Source organism: Moschus berezovskii, chromosome 9 (assembly GCF_049115385.1).
Source record: "Moschus berezovskii isolate FMDL1 chromosome 9, NW_MosBer_1.0, whole genome shotgun sequence".
Taxonomy (NCBI): domain Eukaryota; kingdom Metazoa; phylum Chordata; class Mammalia; order Artiodactyla; family Moschidae; genus Moschus; species Moschus berezovskii.
In genome coordinates this window covers 67506448-67522720 of record NC_142468.1, presented here as the reverse complement: position 1 = coordinate 67522720, position 16273 = coordinate 67506448, and the positions used below count along the sequence as shown (strand labels likewise).

General features: G+C 53.0%; 1 protein-coding gene across 2 annotated transcripts in view; it reads left to right on the top strand.

The window, feature by feature from the left end:
* The window catches only part of MAPKBP1 (mitogen-activated protein kinase binding protein 1), a 50480-nt gene that overhangs the window by 27270 nt on the left and 6937 nt on the right, over positions 1-16273 (top strand). For both annotated transcript variants that reach the window (XM_055435999.2, XM_055435997.2), the window contains exons 4-22: positions 6323-6385; positions 6615-6672; positions 7417-7587; positions 8203-8340; positions 8610-8792; positions 9368-9528; positions 10302-10491; positions 11048-11194; positions 11390-11565; positions 12312-12403; positions 12668-12793; positions 13394-13464; positions 13625-13746; positions 14007-14082; positions 14194-14305; positions 14483-14546; positions 14749-14883; positions 15071-15207; positions 15366-15421. In XM_055435999.2, the coding sequence (XP_055291974.2) occupies positions 6323-6385; positions 6615-6672; positions 7417-7587; positions 8203-8340; positions 8610-8792; positions 9368-9528; positions 10302-10491; positions 11048-11194; positions 11390-11565; positions 12312-12403; positions 12668-12793; positions 13394-13464; positions 13625-13746; positions 14007-14082; positions 14194-14305; positions 14483-14546; positions 14749-14883; positions 15071-15207; positions 15366-15421 (2278 nt within the window). The remainder of the gene's footprint in view (positions 1-6322; positions 6386-6614; positions 6673-7416; positions 7588-8202; positions 8341-8609; positions 8793-9367; positions 9529-10301; positions 10492-11047; positions 11195-11389; positions 11566-12311; positions 12404-12667; positions 12794-13393; positions 13465-13624; positions 13747-14006; positions 14083-14193; positions 14306-14482; positions 14547-14748; positions 14884-15070; positions 15208-15365; positions 15422-16273) is intronic.

Sequence of the window (16273 nt, the reverse complement as noted above, 5' to 3'; positions counted from 1 at the left end):
GTGGGAGTAGGGCTACTTGAAGATCGGCTGGTCAGGGCTTAGTGAGAGCTGGCCTTTGAGCTGTTGTCTGGGTGACAAAGAGGAATCCCTGTGTGAAGATCTGCACTTTCAGGTGGAGACCTCAACTACAAAGGTCCCAAGAAAGGAGGCATCAATTCACTTGTTTGAGTAGCTAAACAGCAGCCATGGTGGCTAGACCCTGCTGAGTGAGAGGAAGGGGTTCAGACCTTGCCTTTTGGACCTGACTCATGAGTCCTGTGAGATCCGCTTCTTGTTCTGGAAGGGAATATGTTCAGAGTCCCCTGGGCAGAGAGACATGTACCATGTTATTTACTGGGTTATTATTGCCAATTTTCTTTTCCCATTCCTTTGAGTGGATGGAGGGGGTGGGTCTCATAGAGTATCTCGGAAACAGAGACCAGTGGGTTTCATGGTCTGGCCTAGGAGGGTTACTTATTTGGAAGGATGCCAGGTATCTAAAGAAGACTACAATCAAGGATGCCCTAGGTAACATCCTAGACTCATCATCTCTTAGAATAATTAAGGCCATAAGATTTCCCCCTTTGGGAGCGAATCTGGAGGGACAGTTTGTAATTCCACACCTGGATGAGGACCCTGATGAGTCACTAGTACTCTGCAGGCCCTGGATGGGAGACTGTAGTTGGGGTTCTTGTTGCCACTGCTGACCCCTGGATAGCCATTTCCTTGTTATTGGTGCCCCAGGGAACCTGTCAAGAAGATGGCTAGGAGTGCCCTGCTGGTTATTTTGCATATTCTTTTCTTCAGTTCTCACCACAATCCTGAGACATAGATATTATTATTCTTGTCTTATAGATGAGGAAACTGAGGTTCAGAGAAGTGAAGAAATATGCCCAAGATCACACAGTATGTTAGCAGACAGGTCTGCCTGACCCCAGTTTTCCTATTCTTTCCATCATCACACTGCCCTGCAGCATCAGTGAGTCCTAGAAGCCTAAGGTTGGGGAGAACTGTGGACCTGCCTCAGGGTCTGCTACTCAGGAGGTTGTTTGGGAGTTAGGGCTTTGAGATCTGGTAGCTAATGACTTAAAGATTTATTCACAAATATTTATGGAGTGTCAATTTTCTAGGCCTTGGGATTTAACAGTAAACAAAGTAAACAGGTATTACTGTCAGAGAGCTGGCAGTCTAGTGATGAAGATAGATCCTGTTGCCTCCCCAAAAGAAAATTATGTGGAATATTACAAGTCAATATGTGCTTTGGAAAAAGTATAAGCAATAGGCAGTGAGAGGGAATAGGGAATGTCGGGTTGTGGAGTTACAGTGTTCAAAAGGCACACAGGGTGATGTGTGAGCAAGCCTTGAGGACCTTGGTGTGCCTCTGTGAGTCACCTTCTGATTTTACTTGGTCTGAAAGAGGAAATTTTAGGTGCAGGGTCACAGCTCAGACGTTCTGTGTTCTCCGTGTGTGCCTCTTCTGCATTCCTATCCCAGGGTTCATTTGTTTCTGCCTTCTGGAGGATGGAGAGTCGTAGGAGGCGGACAGCAGCAGGCCTGGACTTGTCTGGGGAGGGGGGCAGTCGAGGCCTTGACCCTTCCTGGTTCAGAGAAGTCCCTGGGCAGCAGGCCCAGCACCTGGTACGGGTGCTCTACCATGTGACTCCTGGCCTGAGGCCCAGGGGGACTGAGGCCTCACCACCCCACTATGAGAAGGAGCGGTCTCCCTGCACCTGCACCCTGGGCTTCCGAATTATGGGACCTGGCTAGCCCAGCCCAGCCCTGTCAGTTGGAGGACAGCAGCCAGCACTGCTGCTCAGGCACGTGCCGGTAACTGCCTGCTGTGCTGGCCAGGGTTAAGGGATGTGGAGGCTGAAGGCCAAAGGTTGGTGCAAATAGCACCCTGCCCATCTCAGTCCTAGCAGACTGCGGAACTTGTTCAAAGGTCAGAGAAGACTGAGGAGGCTCTCACATCAGTGTTTTTGAGTTCTCTTCTGTTGGAGGACCTCAGCAAGGTGGGCACAGGGAGACCTTGGAGGTCTTTGCCAGGTCGTGCCTTCCCTTCACCATCTGCATTATTGTCCTCACAAGTGGAGCTGTGACTGTGGGTTGGTCTCTTTCCTGCTCTTTCTCTTTGTTGGACGGTTCCCAAATTTGAATAATCAGAAGTAAAAATTTCAGCTTAAGGGCCAGTCTCTGTGTGTTTCCCTCCTTGGCTTAACTCTCCCATGCCACTCAGAGTTTTCCAGGCTGTGCTGGGAGGTTGGGAGGAGTTAGAGAAGGGAACGTTTGCCTCCCAGCTTGTCATCCTGTGTGCACATTGTCTGTTTTATGCACACACGCTGCTCTCCCTCTTCCCACCACTGTGGAGGCAAACCTGGGGAAGAAGGAAGCAAAAGACGCTATGGTCCAGCAGAGCTCAGAACTTATGTGCAGTGACTGGAGAGTGTGTTAAGCCGTCTAATGCACTGCCCTTGAAAGGTCACCATGCTGCTTTGGGTTTGAAGGCGTCTGCATCACCTGCATTTTCTGAATGTGGAATGTGGCAGAATCTGTATTGATCCAATTCAAGTCAGATCTGCTCTTGGCTGAAGCCCTCTGCCGTGATTTATCTGGAGCTGATCTGAAAGCTAGGTAACCCAGAACCATTCAGACTGCAAGCCGCCACCAGAGAGGACAAGCCTATGGAGCCCTCCTTAGCCTTAGAAAAGGTCAGCTTTCCGGAAAACTTGCTGGGCTTTGCTGATGGTGTCAGGCCTGGGGAGGGGGGTTATAATTTTTCATACATTGAATAAAATATTAAAATCTAAATATTTAGACCTATGAACTTTGAACTATAACTGCTATAATTTTCATGTGCCTCGTTATGATTTCCCAGAATTCTGTAGCCAGAATCCCTTTCCCTCCAAGCGCCCCAGTCTCCTCTCCCTCTTCTCAGAGGCTTCTGCCCTGGCACCCTGTGCGTTAGGTCGGTGTGCTTTCTGTGCTTGTCTCTCCTCTTCAGCTCCAGTTTTCTCTTCTTTCTCTCACTTACTCCACTCTGCTTTCCTTAGAGCACAGCTCCTGAAATCCTGACTCTGTTTTGCTTTCGCTGAGATGCCTTGAAAAGGCCTCTGGACTCGTTTCTCCACCTTGAAGTGGGGATAATTGTACCAGCCACAAAACTTGTTGTGAGGATAAGCTAAGACCAGGTCTCTCAGCTGCTTAGCAGAGTGCCCGCTACACAGAACCTGCTAGATAAATGGTAACTCTTATTACTGGGCCCACAGTGTGAAGAGCAGACCGGTTACTGAAGGAGGTGGAAAGCCATTGTGTTGAGAGTTCATTGAAACCCTCGCGTGGTGCTTCCTAACTTAGCCAGGTGGCTTCGCCTCCCTTCTCTTTTTGTGCTGCTGTCTTAGTGCCCGGGGATAGTGTCTCCCTCAGCGTTCCCCCCATCCCTTCCTTGCTACCTTCCAAGGTCATCCTCTCCTAAATGGATGAAGATGTAGATACTTTCTTTCCCCAAGCTTAACCCAGTTCTCTTCCCTTGGCTGCCTTCCCAGAAATAAATAAAGCTTCTTTTAAAGTTTTTACCGTTACTCAGATCCTAACAGGACTTACCCCATTTTTCTGAAGGAGATACCTGACACACAGCCCCTGGGCACCTCATTCCCCACGGCCTGGAGTTTCTTTTGGCTTCTTGTCTGTGCTCCAGGAGGAACAGTAGTAATATCTGTCATTTGTTTGGTCCCACTATGTGTCCAAAAAATTATTTGATCCTATACAGAAGTCCTGACAGCTTGATCTTAGAGGCTCCTTTTAAACAGATAATGAAATAGCTTGTGACTTACCCAGGGGCACAAAGCTATTCATAACAGAACAAGGACTCCAACCCTGGTGTCTGACTCCAGAGCTTACCATGTCCCCACTGCCCCTCACTGCTCTGAGGATCCAGAGATCTTTGGTGTCTCCTCCCATAGGAGACAGGTGGGCATGCTAGGGAGGAGAGTCTGGCCTACGGATACCCCAGTTGACCAAGCTAGGGGACCAGGGGAGCATTCATTCATTAAATAAATGGTTTTGAACAACTAAACCTAACAGACTCTGCTAAGCACAGGAGACACAGCAGTGAGCAAAACCAGGCACAGTTCCCACCCTCGTGAAAGACACAGTCTAGTGGTGGAGGCAGTCTGTAATCAGTGTCCTACTGTATAGCACAGGTAGCTGGACTCAATGTCCTGTGATAAACTGTAATGGGAAAGAATATAAAAAAGAATGTGTATATATGTATATATAACTGAATCACTGTGCTGTTCAGCAGAAATTAACATTGTAAATCAACTGTACTTCAATAAAATACATTTTAAAATGTAAAAAATTGTTAAATTGCAGTTGTTATAAATGTCACAAAAGACTGGTACAACTGTGTTGTGAGAGCATATACTGAGGCCATCTGACCTGAGATGTGAAAGAGGTTAAGTGTTAACCAGTTGGGAAAAGGAGGAGAGAATGCTCTAGACAAGGAAGGGGCTCTAGACAGGGAAGGGGCTCCAGACAGGGAAGGGGCTCTAGCAAAGGCATGGAGTGGGAGGAGCACAGCAAGCGAAGGGGTGAGGGTGGAGCGGGGTGGGGGCCGCCCCACCCAGGGCCTTCACACAGCCCTTATTTGAGGGCTTGCATCTTAGAAGCTCCCCAGGGATGTTCAGCAGGGGTGACACAGTCAGATCAACAGACACAGTGTTTGACGTAGAGAGCACAGGACGCTGCAAGACCTGCTCTCTAACGGCGCCTCGGTTTCTGAGCCTAGTTTCCTCACTTCAAAACTCAGAGGGTTGCACCAGAGGATCTTTAAAGTTACCCAGCACAGTGCATTTAATTCCTTCCATCCTTCCTTCTGGCTCTAAGGTTCTATGAATCTTACCTGTTTGGGAGGAATTAGACCCCCTGCATCCTGGATTGCCCCTAACAGAAGCTGGACGTGTGTGTGTGTATGTTGGGATGGGGGAAGGATAGTGATGGGGCACAGAGTTTCTGAAGCCATGTGATTTTGGTCACATTTTTAAAAACCCTCCTGACATGGTATTCTAGAAGGGAAGTGGAAGACTGAAAGTTGGTGTAAAGAGAGGACGAGAAAGTAATGAGGAAAAAGAAGCAACGATTCGGAGATGGAGAAGAAAGAGCATTGAGAAGGGATTTGGGGACAGGGGTTAGAGGAAAAGATGTGTGGAATTCCAAGGCTGTCAGTCAGCCTGGCAGTTCTGGGCATAGCAGGTGTCCCTCAGAGATCCCAGTGTCCCCAGAAATTACCTGTAGAATTTGTACATTAAAGTCGTTTATTGATCCTGAGATGCTGAGCTGTCACCAGCAACTTGTACTCACTTTGGTTTCGAGTTCCTAGCAAGCAGTGGGTTTTAGGTATGGGGGCTGCAGTGCTTTCCCACTAATCAAGGCTGTGTCTGAACCTTCTCTCCCCTCCCCTCACCTGGGGCAGTAGGCTCCACACCTGCTCCGTCAGCTAGTCACAGTTTTGATGCAGCCATGAGCAGAAGGGCAGCGAGGCCCAGCCTGCCAACAGCCAGGAGCCTAAGGGAGTGCATTGCTGGCTATGGCTTCCTGCTTCTTGCTCCCAACTCCTGCTACGTGGAAAGTCAGTCAGAGCCCAGTCCCATCCAACCTGGCCCTTTGGCTGGAGAGGGTGCTCCCAGCCTTCTTCCATTGTCTTCTGGCAGTCTGGAGGGTCCTTCTCAGGCTCCAGGGAGCCTCAGGGCTGGGCTTCCCAGGCTCTCCCAGGCTGTCTGCCCCTCCCTCTAGTCTTACCGACCCTCCTGGCAGTTCTGGTCCCTGCCTCCCACCCGGTCCATCACCGGATGCATAGAGGCAGGGTGTGTATGCTGGGGCAGGGGTGGGGTTGGCTCTTGCCAAGTATACACGTGGACACGCATGTGAGAGGCCTCGCTCCTTGGAGCACAAATACTTGACACACATGTGACTCCAAGCCACACTGGCTGTGTGTGCGCCTGCAGTCTGCTTTGCCCAAATCGCGTGAGCTCTCCCCTTCCACCCCGCTTCCTGTGCTTGCAAGGCTCTGGGAGGGCCTGGGTCCCCGCTGCCCTGTGGCAGAGATGGTGCTGGTGCTGGTGCTGGGGCACGTGGTGAGCCATCTTACAGGGAGCCCTTCCACCTCATGAGGCTGGGAAGTGGGCCCTTGTGGGTGGGAAAGGAGGCAGAAAGAGCAGGCTTCCGGGGGAAAGCAGTCAGCTGCCATCTGTGGCTGGTGGTGCCCCGGCTCCCTGGCCTTGGGGACTGCAGCTCCTGGGCGCCGTGGTTTGCTGCTGCAGTCGGGTTGCCTTCCTCATCTTCCCAGGTGTGTGGTCGTGCTATTCAATCCCCGGAAACACAAACAGCACCACATCCTCAACAGTTCCAGGTAAATGGGTCTGGGCCCTCGGGGAGCATCTCCTGGGAGCTGTGAGAAGGCGCTGTCTGGGGTCTCTGTGGCGCTGGGGATGGGGACGTGGCTGGGCCCCCAGGCTGGCCAGGGAAATGCCACCTGTACTGCTGGTTGTCTGCTGGCCTTGCCTCTTGAGAGGACTGTGCGGGAGCCGGGCTTAGACCAGGCTGCCAGTGCCCCTTTGAGCCCACCTCATTTCTTGCAGGAAAACCATCACTGCTCTTGCCTTCTCTCCTGATGGCAAGTACTTGGTCACTGGAGAGGTGAGTGAGGAAAGGGGCTGCAGAGCTCTGAAGAGGGCAGGTGGCCTGGCCGCAGCAGAGAGCTTCAGTCCTGGGCCTGGTTAGGGCTGCTGCCACTCTGGCTTCCTGAACCGGTGTCAAAGCCCAGTTTGGGTTGCACCTTGAAACAGTGGTTTTGAAGCCTTAGTGGGCATCAGAGTCAGCTGAGCACTTCTTAAAGTGCACATTGCTAGATCTGCTCCCGGAGTTTCTGGTTCTGTGGGCCTGGGAAGGGACCCCAAAATTTGCATTTCTAACAAGTTCTCAGATCTCACTGATTCTGCTGGTTTAGAAAGCTCACTGTGAAAACCTCTGCCTTAAGATATTCCTTATGCCAGGGGGCCCCCTGCTGGGCACATGCGGGACACCTGTCCCTCTCAGTCTCTTACAGGGAGGCAGTAGGGGCAGAAATAGGCATGAGTGGTAGTGGTCCTCAACCCTGACTGCCCATCAGAATCACTCTAGGAACTTTGAACAAATACAGAGGTGCAGACCCTCACCTGGAGATACTGAGCTGAGTCTGGGAGCATTTTCTCTCTGATAATGGTTATAATCCTGAGATATTTATCATGTTTCCTTTGTACCTTCGCCTGTGTAGCACTCTGCCCTTGGCCAGGGGATCTTTAGAGAGTCTGTGCCCAGTCGCTGGAGAGGTAGGGCCCCAACCCTGAAAGGCTCTGGAGGCTGTGCCTCTGGCTCTCAGTGCCTGTTCCTGCCTCCCTGCAGAGTGGGCACATGCCTGCCGTGCGCGTTTGGGATGTGGCAGAGCACAGCCAGGTGGCTGAGCTGCAGGAGCACAAGTATGGTGTGGCTTGTGTGGCCTTCTCCCCGAGCGCCAAGTACATCGTCTCTGTGGGCTACCAGCATGACATGATCGTCAACGTCTGGGCCTGGAAGGTGAGTGGCCCCGGCTGGGCTGGCCTGGCACCCTCGGGGTGGGGGGGTGTCCAAGGGCTAGTTAAGGAGTCAGGAAGCTATTGCTCTGAGTTCCTTCATTCCACTCTGCTGCTCAGTTACATTCTAGAAAATGACCTGAAGCAGAAAAGAGGAACTGTGTAGCCAAGTGTGTTGGTAGAAAGAGGCCAGCTTTTGCCTCCGAGGACCTCTGGAGGAAATGAATGTCTTCAGCTCCTCTGGAAAAGGATTCTCCTTCCTCCCCTTTTTTTCTGACCAGTAAATCCTGGAAAGTGAAAGAGTTAGTTGCTCAGTCGTGTCTTTGCAACCCCATGGACTGTAGCCTGCCAGGCTCCTCTGTTCATGGAATTCTCCAGGCAAGAATGCTGGAGTGGGTTGCCATTCCATTCTCCAGGGGAACTTCCTCACCCAGGGATCGAATCTGGGTCTCCTGCATGGCAGGTAGATTCTTAACCACCTGAGCCACCAAGAAGTCCAAATCCTGGAAAGAAACATTTTAAAGTACAAATCCTATCTTATCCTCCTCCATCTTCTGAGCCTCTTTCTTCTTCACTCCAAGAGGCAGAACTTTGATTCTTCCTTTGACTTTCTCTCCAGAAAAACATCGTGGTGGCCTCCAATAAGGTGTCCAGTCGGGTCACTGCGGTGTCCTTCTCTGAAGATTGCAGCTATTTTGTCACTGCCGGTAACCGGCATATCAAATTCTGGTACCTTGATGACAGCAAGACCTCAAAGGTGAGGTACTGAGGCTGGAAATAGCCTCCAGGGCCAGGGTCTGCTCACCCACCCCAAGAGACACTGCTCCCTTGGGCCCCCTCTCTGCTTGCTCACCAGCCACCCAGAAATTCTGGATGAATCAGGTGCTGCCTGTGCCTAGGGATAGTCTCAAACGGCAGGGGGTAGGGGGGCTTGCTGTGTTGTGTCTCTTGGCTCCCTCTCCCCTGGCCGAGTCTCTGGGGCGGCTGAAGGGCGCATAGGTGGGCAGCAGCGGTGTGTCTCCGCAGGTTAACGCCACTGTGCCCCTGCTGGGCCGCTCGGGGCTGCTGGGCGAGCTGCGGAACAACCTGTTCACTGACGTGGCCTGTGGCAGAGGGAAGAAGGCAGACAGCACCTTCTGCATCACGTCCTCAGGGCTGCTGTGCGAGTTCAGTGACCGGAGGCTTCTGGACAAGTGGGTGGAGCTGAGAGTAAGTCCTCTGTCCCGCTGGCCCGGGGCTGCCCGGGGCTCCGCCCAGGGCAGAGCTGGCGCCCATGGCTCCGCCCCAGGGGCGGGGCCTGCACGCGGGAGGGGCCCCCAGGAGGAGGAAGCTTGAGGCCGGCGCTTGGCCGGGTTCCAGCCCACGCAGATGGGTGTAACTGCCTCCTTTCTGCTCTCTCTTTCTGTCTGTCTTTTCCCTGCTTTCCTCTTCTGCTCAGAACACAGACAGCTTCACAGTAAGTGGTGCTAGACTCTCCCCTCTTTCTCATGCTGTTCCTTTCTCTTTGCTGGGCTTTAAAAGTCCTGTTTTGTCCTCTTGGCCAAAACTGCTGGTGCCTTCCAAGGCTCCCAGGCTCCCATCCCCGGTCTGCACGTGGCTGTGGGCCCTCTGGCCAGCTGCTGCTGGAGGGCGGGTGTCTCTAGGTAACAGCTGAGGGGCTCAGGCCTGTGCAGCTGGGCTGCTTTCCCCTCGCCCCTGCCTTGGTGGGTGTCTCCTCTAGGCAGGTGACTGTTGAGGAGGGGTTGAGGGGTGGCCCATACTGAGCAGAGCCCCTCTGCCCGCAGACCACCGTGGCCCACTGCATCTCTGTGAGCCAGGATTACATCTTCTGTGGCTGCGCTGATGGCACCGTGCGCCTCTTCAACCCCTCCAACCTGCACTTCCTCAGCACCCTGCCCCGGCCCCATGCCCTGGGGACAGACATCGCCAGTGTCACGGAGGCCAGGTGAGCTGTGCGGGACCCCTGCCTCCATTTCAGATCTTGACTCCGCACCCAGCCTTCCTTGCTTCTGCTTCAAGGTGAAGGTATCAGCACCCCAAAGATTACAGGAACATCTCTGCAGAAACACAGATTTGGCTTTATGGGTACACAGAACACCGCGGGGGACCATGGAGTATCTCTGTACACAGGCGTTAGGGGGTGCTTAGTGTCAGATTTGGGTTTGCATTCAGTGATTTTAGGACTGGTTCCAGGGACTGAAGTTTTGCTTTGGTTGGATGCTGTGAGGAAGTGGGGGCAATTCCACAATTGGACATTTAATAATTTTTATCTGAAAGGTAAAAGGAAAGGTGTGGAGCTAAAGCTGTAATTGATTGGTAAAGGAATAGCAGTAAGTCCTGAAAGATGGGAAAGGGTGATGATTGGTCTTCTCTGTGACTGGTGCAGTGATCTTGTTTTTATCTTTCTCAGAACCACTGCAGAGTGGTCTTGTTTTTGTTTTGCTCCATCGTGGCCGCAATCACCTTGTCTGCCGTTGGTGTTCTGAGGCCTGGTCCGTGCTTGTCAGGAGAGTATGCTGGTCCGGCAGCTCGTGTTGGGGCAGCTCCCAGCTGAGAGCTGTCAGAGCATTGCTTTCCTCTCAAGCAGCTGCTTCCAAACCTGTGGGTCTGGAGAGGGCTCCCGTGCTCTGCTCCTTCCTTTGTAGCTTGGCTTCTGTTTTCATTCCCTCATTTCCACAGCGCCTCACTCACTGCTTTGCACCATCTTCTTCCCCACAGTCGCCTCTTCTCTGGAGCAGCCAGTGCCAAATATCCAGACACCATCGCCTTGACCTTCGATCCTACTAATCAGTGGCTGTCTTGTGTGTACAACGACCACAGCATTTATGTTTGGGATGTGAGGGACCCCAAGAAAGTGGGCAAGGTGTATTCGGCTCTGTATCACTCCTCCTGCGTCTGGAGTGTGGAGGTAGGTGACCTGGCTCGGGCATATTGTGAGGATGGAGAGTGAGGATCCCCAAGTAGACCACTGTGTTCCTGCTCCCTCCTCCTTTCATCAGCAGCAGTCCTGTGTATCCACATACCCTCAGATGGGTCCTGGGGATCGGTCTTGAATTTTAGTGCTTACACGTCTCAGGCTTCTTCCAATGGGTCCCTGTCCGTCCTTAGCTCTGCCTTGTCCTGGGCTGGATGATCTTGAACAAGTTACTGAACTTACCTGAGTTTTGTTTTCTCAGTGGTAAAATGATGTACCTAATTTATCTAATTGTTTTAAGAATTAAGTGAAAACCTGTGAGTGGAGTATTTCATAGTAAGCATAGAAGAGTACCTTGTCTTTGGTGAATGTGCTTTCCCTCAGCAATTTGAAGAATATCGAATAGTTGCAGTTTGCTTACAATGTGACAGACTGTGGGCTAAGCCTTGGCCAGCAACAGCTCCTTAGTCTCATTCCCTTCTATCTCTGTGGGCTGGCAAGCGACTGCTGCCTACCTGGAGCTCTGACTTTGTACCCTCTGCCCCTTCAGGTCTACCCTGAAGTGAAGGACAGTAACCAGGCCTGCTTGCCCCCCAGTTCCTTTATCACCTGTTCCTCTGACAACACTATCCGCCTGTGGAACACAGAGAGCTCTGGGGTGCATGGCTCCACGCCGCACCGGAACATCCTCAGCAATGTGAGCCTGGGCCCCTCCATGCCAAGTGCCTGTGTTCCCTTGCCTTCTCAGGAACTGGGTCCCCAGACTTGATCTCTGAGTTCTTATGTGGCCTTCCCCTGCAAGTCAGGGCTTTGTCTTGTCCAGCATTCCTCTCCTCTTGCCCCTATACTGATTAGACCTGTCTTACCCACTTCTCCTGATCTGCTCCATTAGGACCTCATTAAGATCATCTATGTGGATGGGAACACTCAGGCCCTGCTGGACACTGAGCTGCCCGGGGGAGACAAAGCTGATGGGTCCCTGATGGATCCCCGCGTGGGCATTCGTTCTGTGTGTATCAGCCCCAATGGACAGCATCTTGCTTCAGGGGACCGTGTGGGCACACTCAGGTAAAGCCAGCTCTGGCATGGGTACCACCTGCCTCTGGTGGTGTGGGTTGGGGGGAGTTAGATCCCCAAGGACTAGAGCTTTTGAAAAGCTTGGCTCAAAAAGATTGGGAAAAAGATAGTCATATACAAGGGAAAGATAATTATAGCCAAGAAACCCAGCAGAAACTGTTCTAATCAAGTAATCAGGCTTACATTCTCATATCAACATCGTAAACCCCATAATACAATGCTCTAGAATTGCAGAAACTTAGTCCCATCATGAGAAAACATCAGACTAACTCAAATTGAGGTACATATGACCGAGCACCTGCACTAATCCATACTCTTCCTAAGTGTCAAGATTATGAAAGGGAAGCAAAGACTGAAGAACTGTTACAGACTGGAGATTCAGGAGAAATAATAACTCAGTGCAGCTGGCCTTTGGATAGGATCCTAGATCCAGAAAGAGGACATTGTGGGAAAACTGGTGGAATTCAAGTAGAGCCTTTTGGGTCCTAGTGTTGTACTGATGTAAACTTCTTTGTTCTGGTAAGTAGACTGTCGTTATGAAAGATGATCACATTAGGGAAAGCTGAGTAAGGGGAATATGGAAACTCGCTGTACTTATTTCAACTTTTCTCTAACCTGAAAGTTCAAAAATAAATTTTAAGAAAGGTCAGGAGAGAGGATATAACAGAGAAAGCAGAGTGAGTCTCTCTTCCTGCAGCCCAGTGGTGACCTCCTCCCACTTCTCCTTATCTCTGCAGGGTGCACGAACTGCAGTCCCTAAATGAGATGCTGAAGGTGGAGGCCCATGACTCGGAAATCCTGTGCCTGGAGTACTCTAAGCCGGACACAGGTAAAGAGGATGTCTGGTACCCATGCCAGAAGCTTAGGGCTCCTCTAGTCCTGTCAGTGCCACTTACATCGATCCTGGCTGTTGAATGTGGGACTGAAAATCCTTTCAATCATTTGGTGTCTTTGCAGATTTAGAGGAGGGCAGCTCTGTTCTGTCTCTATGGTTGGCTAGGCTTAGGGATATAGGGCTCAGTTCTTGTTAGCTGGGCCCAGATAGGGGCCTGCTCTGGGCACGCATGGACTGATAGAGTTCTTCCAACCACAGGTCTGAAGCTCCTAGCGTCTGCGAGCCGGGACCGGCTGATCCACGTGTTGGATGCTGGACGGGAGTACAGCCTACAGCAGACACTGGACGAGCATTCATCCTCCATCACTGCTGTGAAGTTTGCAGGTAGCGGCAGGGCAACTGGGATACATTCTGCCGCCTACCACTGGCACCCCCTGCCCGCTTCTGCCCCCTGTGTTCTGCCTCCATGAGAAGGGTGTGCCAGTCACGGGGAGTGCGGGACAGCAGCTGGCTGGCTTGGGGCTGGCTGGGAAGACAGGTGAAATATAGACTTAGTCCGGGGGATCCTTATCAACCAGGCTTGCTGAGGATGGGGAGAAAGGCGGGCCCTGGTTTGAAGAGAAGCATCCTGATTTAGGTCCTCTCTGGGACTCAGACGGTAAAGAATCTGTTTGCAATTCAGGGACCCAGGTTCCATCCCTGGGTCAGGAAGATCCCCTGGAGAAGGGAATGGCAACCTACTCCAGTATTCTTGCCTGAAGAATCCTATGGACAGAGGCTCCTGGTGGGTTATAGTCCATGGAGTCACAAAGAGTCAGACACGACTGAGCGAATAACACTTTCAGTTTTCACTTCATCCTGATTTAATGGGTGGTCCCAGCCGTGTTGAGTAGCTCACAGAGGGAAAGTGTTGAGGAGGCAGAGCGCAGACTAGACCCATGGTGGTGAGAGCAGTGGGAACAGCTTGGCCCCCTTCCTCTACAGCCAGCGATGGGCAAGTCCGCATGATCAGCTGTGGAGCAGACAAGAGCATCTACTTCCGCACTGCACAGAAGGTGAGGTGACCAGGCATCTCTGAATGGGGTAGTGGGTTTGGGGATGAGGGGTGGGGTCACTACCATTCCCCTCCCTGAGGTCACAAGAGGTGAGGGGAAACAAAAGCAAGGCTCCTCGGGCCTGGTGAGGCATTTGGGTGTGGGGTCTCCACCCCTGCAGTCTGGAGATGGAGTGCAATTTACGCGGACACACCACGTGGTGCGGAAGACGACCCTCTACGACATGGATGTGGAGCCCAGCTGGAAGTACACAGCCATCGGCTGCCAGGATCGGAATATTCGGTGGGCATCCCTTTCTCAGACCATCTGACTGCTCTCCTTCAGGCCCGAGGGGGTCAGCTCACGGGTGTCTATCTTCTTGTCCAGGACTTTGTGCCCCTTGAGCCCACAGAATGAGGACTTTGCCTCACCTAAGAGGTGGTGGCCCCTTTGGTGTTGGGGAGTGGCTTTCACAGAGAACAGAGCTGGGGGTGAATGCTGGCTATGCTGCCCCCCAAGCCACGGTGAGTTCCTGCTCATGTGATGAATGTGTGTCTTCACAGGATCTTTAACATCAGCAGCGGGAAGCAGAAGAAGCTGTTTAAAGGGTCGCAGGGTGAGGACGGCACTCTGATTAAGGTGAGGGCTCAGTGGGATGGGTGCCGGGCCAGAGAATGGGGGCACAGAAGGTTCTGGGTGGAGAGGGACCGGTGCTTCCCGGCCTTATCCAGCTGTGTGTCCACTCCTCAGGTGCAGACGGACCCCTCAGGGATCTACATCGCCACCAGCTGCTCCGACAAGAACCTCTCCATTTTTGACTTTTCCTCAGGCGAGTGCGTGGCTACCATGTTTGGCCACTCAGGTGAGTGCAGCCCTGCTGCTCTCCCCCTGGAACCTTCCCGTTTCTCCCTCACCTTTTCTGGGTCCCAGCAGAGCTGTCTGTCCCTCCCCTCCAGCCAACCCCCGACCTCCACTGTTGAGAAGACATCTGGCTGGGACTTTGGGCGGGGGGCTCATCGACCATATTTGTTCTTCACAGAGATTGTCACTGGCATGAAGTTCAGTAATGACTGCAAACATCTCATCTCTGTATCAGGGGACAGGTGAGCAGAAGCCAGCTTCCCTGAGATTCTTCTTGTGTCAGTCCCCTCTCTTCACATCAGTGATGTCTTGGAAAGTAGGGCTGAACAGGCCCGGCACTGGAGGGTGGCTCTGGTCTCCTTGCCAGCCCGGGGAGGAGGGGCACTAGTGTGCTGCCCCCCACAGTCCCCCTGCCCCTCACCCAGCTCTGTGGCTCCACCCCAGCTGCATATTTGTGTGGCGCCTGAGCTCGGAGATGACCATCAGCATGAGGCAGCGTCTGGCCGAGCTGCGCCAGCGCCAGCATGGGGGCAAGCAGCAAGGATCATCCTCTCCCCAGAGGGCCGCTGGACCCAACCGGTGAGATCAGAGTGTGGGTGTGGATGCCGGTGGGTGGGCCTCCAGGCTGCTCCTCCTCCTCGCTATGGACCTGCCGCTCAGCAGCTCTGTGTCTCCCCGTACCTGTTCCTTACTGGAAGAGCCACGACGCTGACCTCTCCACCCAGCGAGTCTGCTCTCCCCGTGACCTTCCTTGTCTTGGATGCAGGCACGAGGCCCCCTCGATGCTGTCTCCTGGACCAGCTCTCTCCTCAGACAGCGACAAGGAGGGAGAAGATGAGGGCACTGAAGAGGAGGAGCTTCCAGCCCTGCCCACCCTTGCCAGGGGCACCAAGATAGAGCCAGGTCTGTGCGAGTCTGCGGCATGGCCACACAGGCACTTTCAGTGGGACTGGGGGCTGAGAGCAGGGAGTTGAGGCTTTGAAGGGTGTGGGCTGATAGGGGCTGGCACTTCAGAGTGAGTGGGCGGGAGCCGTGCTCTCTGACTGCCTGTCTCTGTCCAGCCTCGATGCCCAGCCCAGCCCTGCCCCGAAGCCTGTCCCACTGGGAGATGAGTCGGGTGAGTCACCATCGTTAAAATGTTCTTCCAAGGTTATGAGGGGTGAAGGATGGTGGAAGCGGGGCTCTCTACACCTGGCGAGGCATTTGGGCATCGGATCTGCCCAGGTGCCCTCCCCCTGTGTTCAAGGAAGCCCCTGGGGTGGTTCCAGGTGAGGGGTGAAGCCCAGGTGAGGCCAGGGGAGATGGCCCACATGGGTCAGCCACCGCTAGGTGCGGCACTCCACTTGTTCAGCCACCTGGGGCCCTGGGAGCAAATGTGAGCAAAGAACTGGTGGAGGTGGGGAGTAGAAAAGGGTCAGAGCTGAACAGTTAGAAGGAAATTTCAAGAAAGTCAAAGGGCCAAAGAATGAAATCTGGAGAAACTTTAGTACTAAAGAAGGTTAGGAGGTAAGCTCAGAACTTCCAGAATAGTTAGGGGGCAAAGGCCTTAAGAGGACCAATAACTGAACGGTGACTTCTGGGTGACCAGGAGGAGGAGAGAGGCTTTCAGAGGCGGCTCAGCCCTTCCTGTTCCACGTCAGGATTTCAAGCATCAGCACCTTTCACTGTCAGCTGCAGCTTCATGGGGTGATGGTGGTGTGGGGTCTGGCGCCTTCTGACCAGGCCATGGGCCTCAAGCCTGGACTCTCGGTTTGTCCCTGGTGCTGTGTGTGGACCTGGGGCTGTCCTCTGGGGGCCTTTGAGAGACTCCCAGGTCTGAGGTGTCCATAACTCTGGTGAAGGCTGAGACTGGAAGGTCCTTTAGGACAGCACATGGAGTGAGGCTGAGAGCATGGACTCTGGAGCCAGGCTACCTGAGCTGGAACCTGCAGGCAGGCTGCCTGCGGAACTTGGACGAGTTACTGAAGCC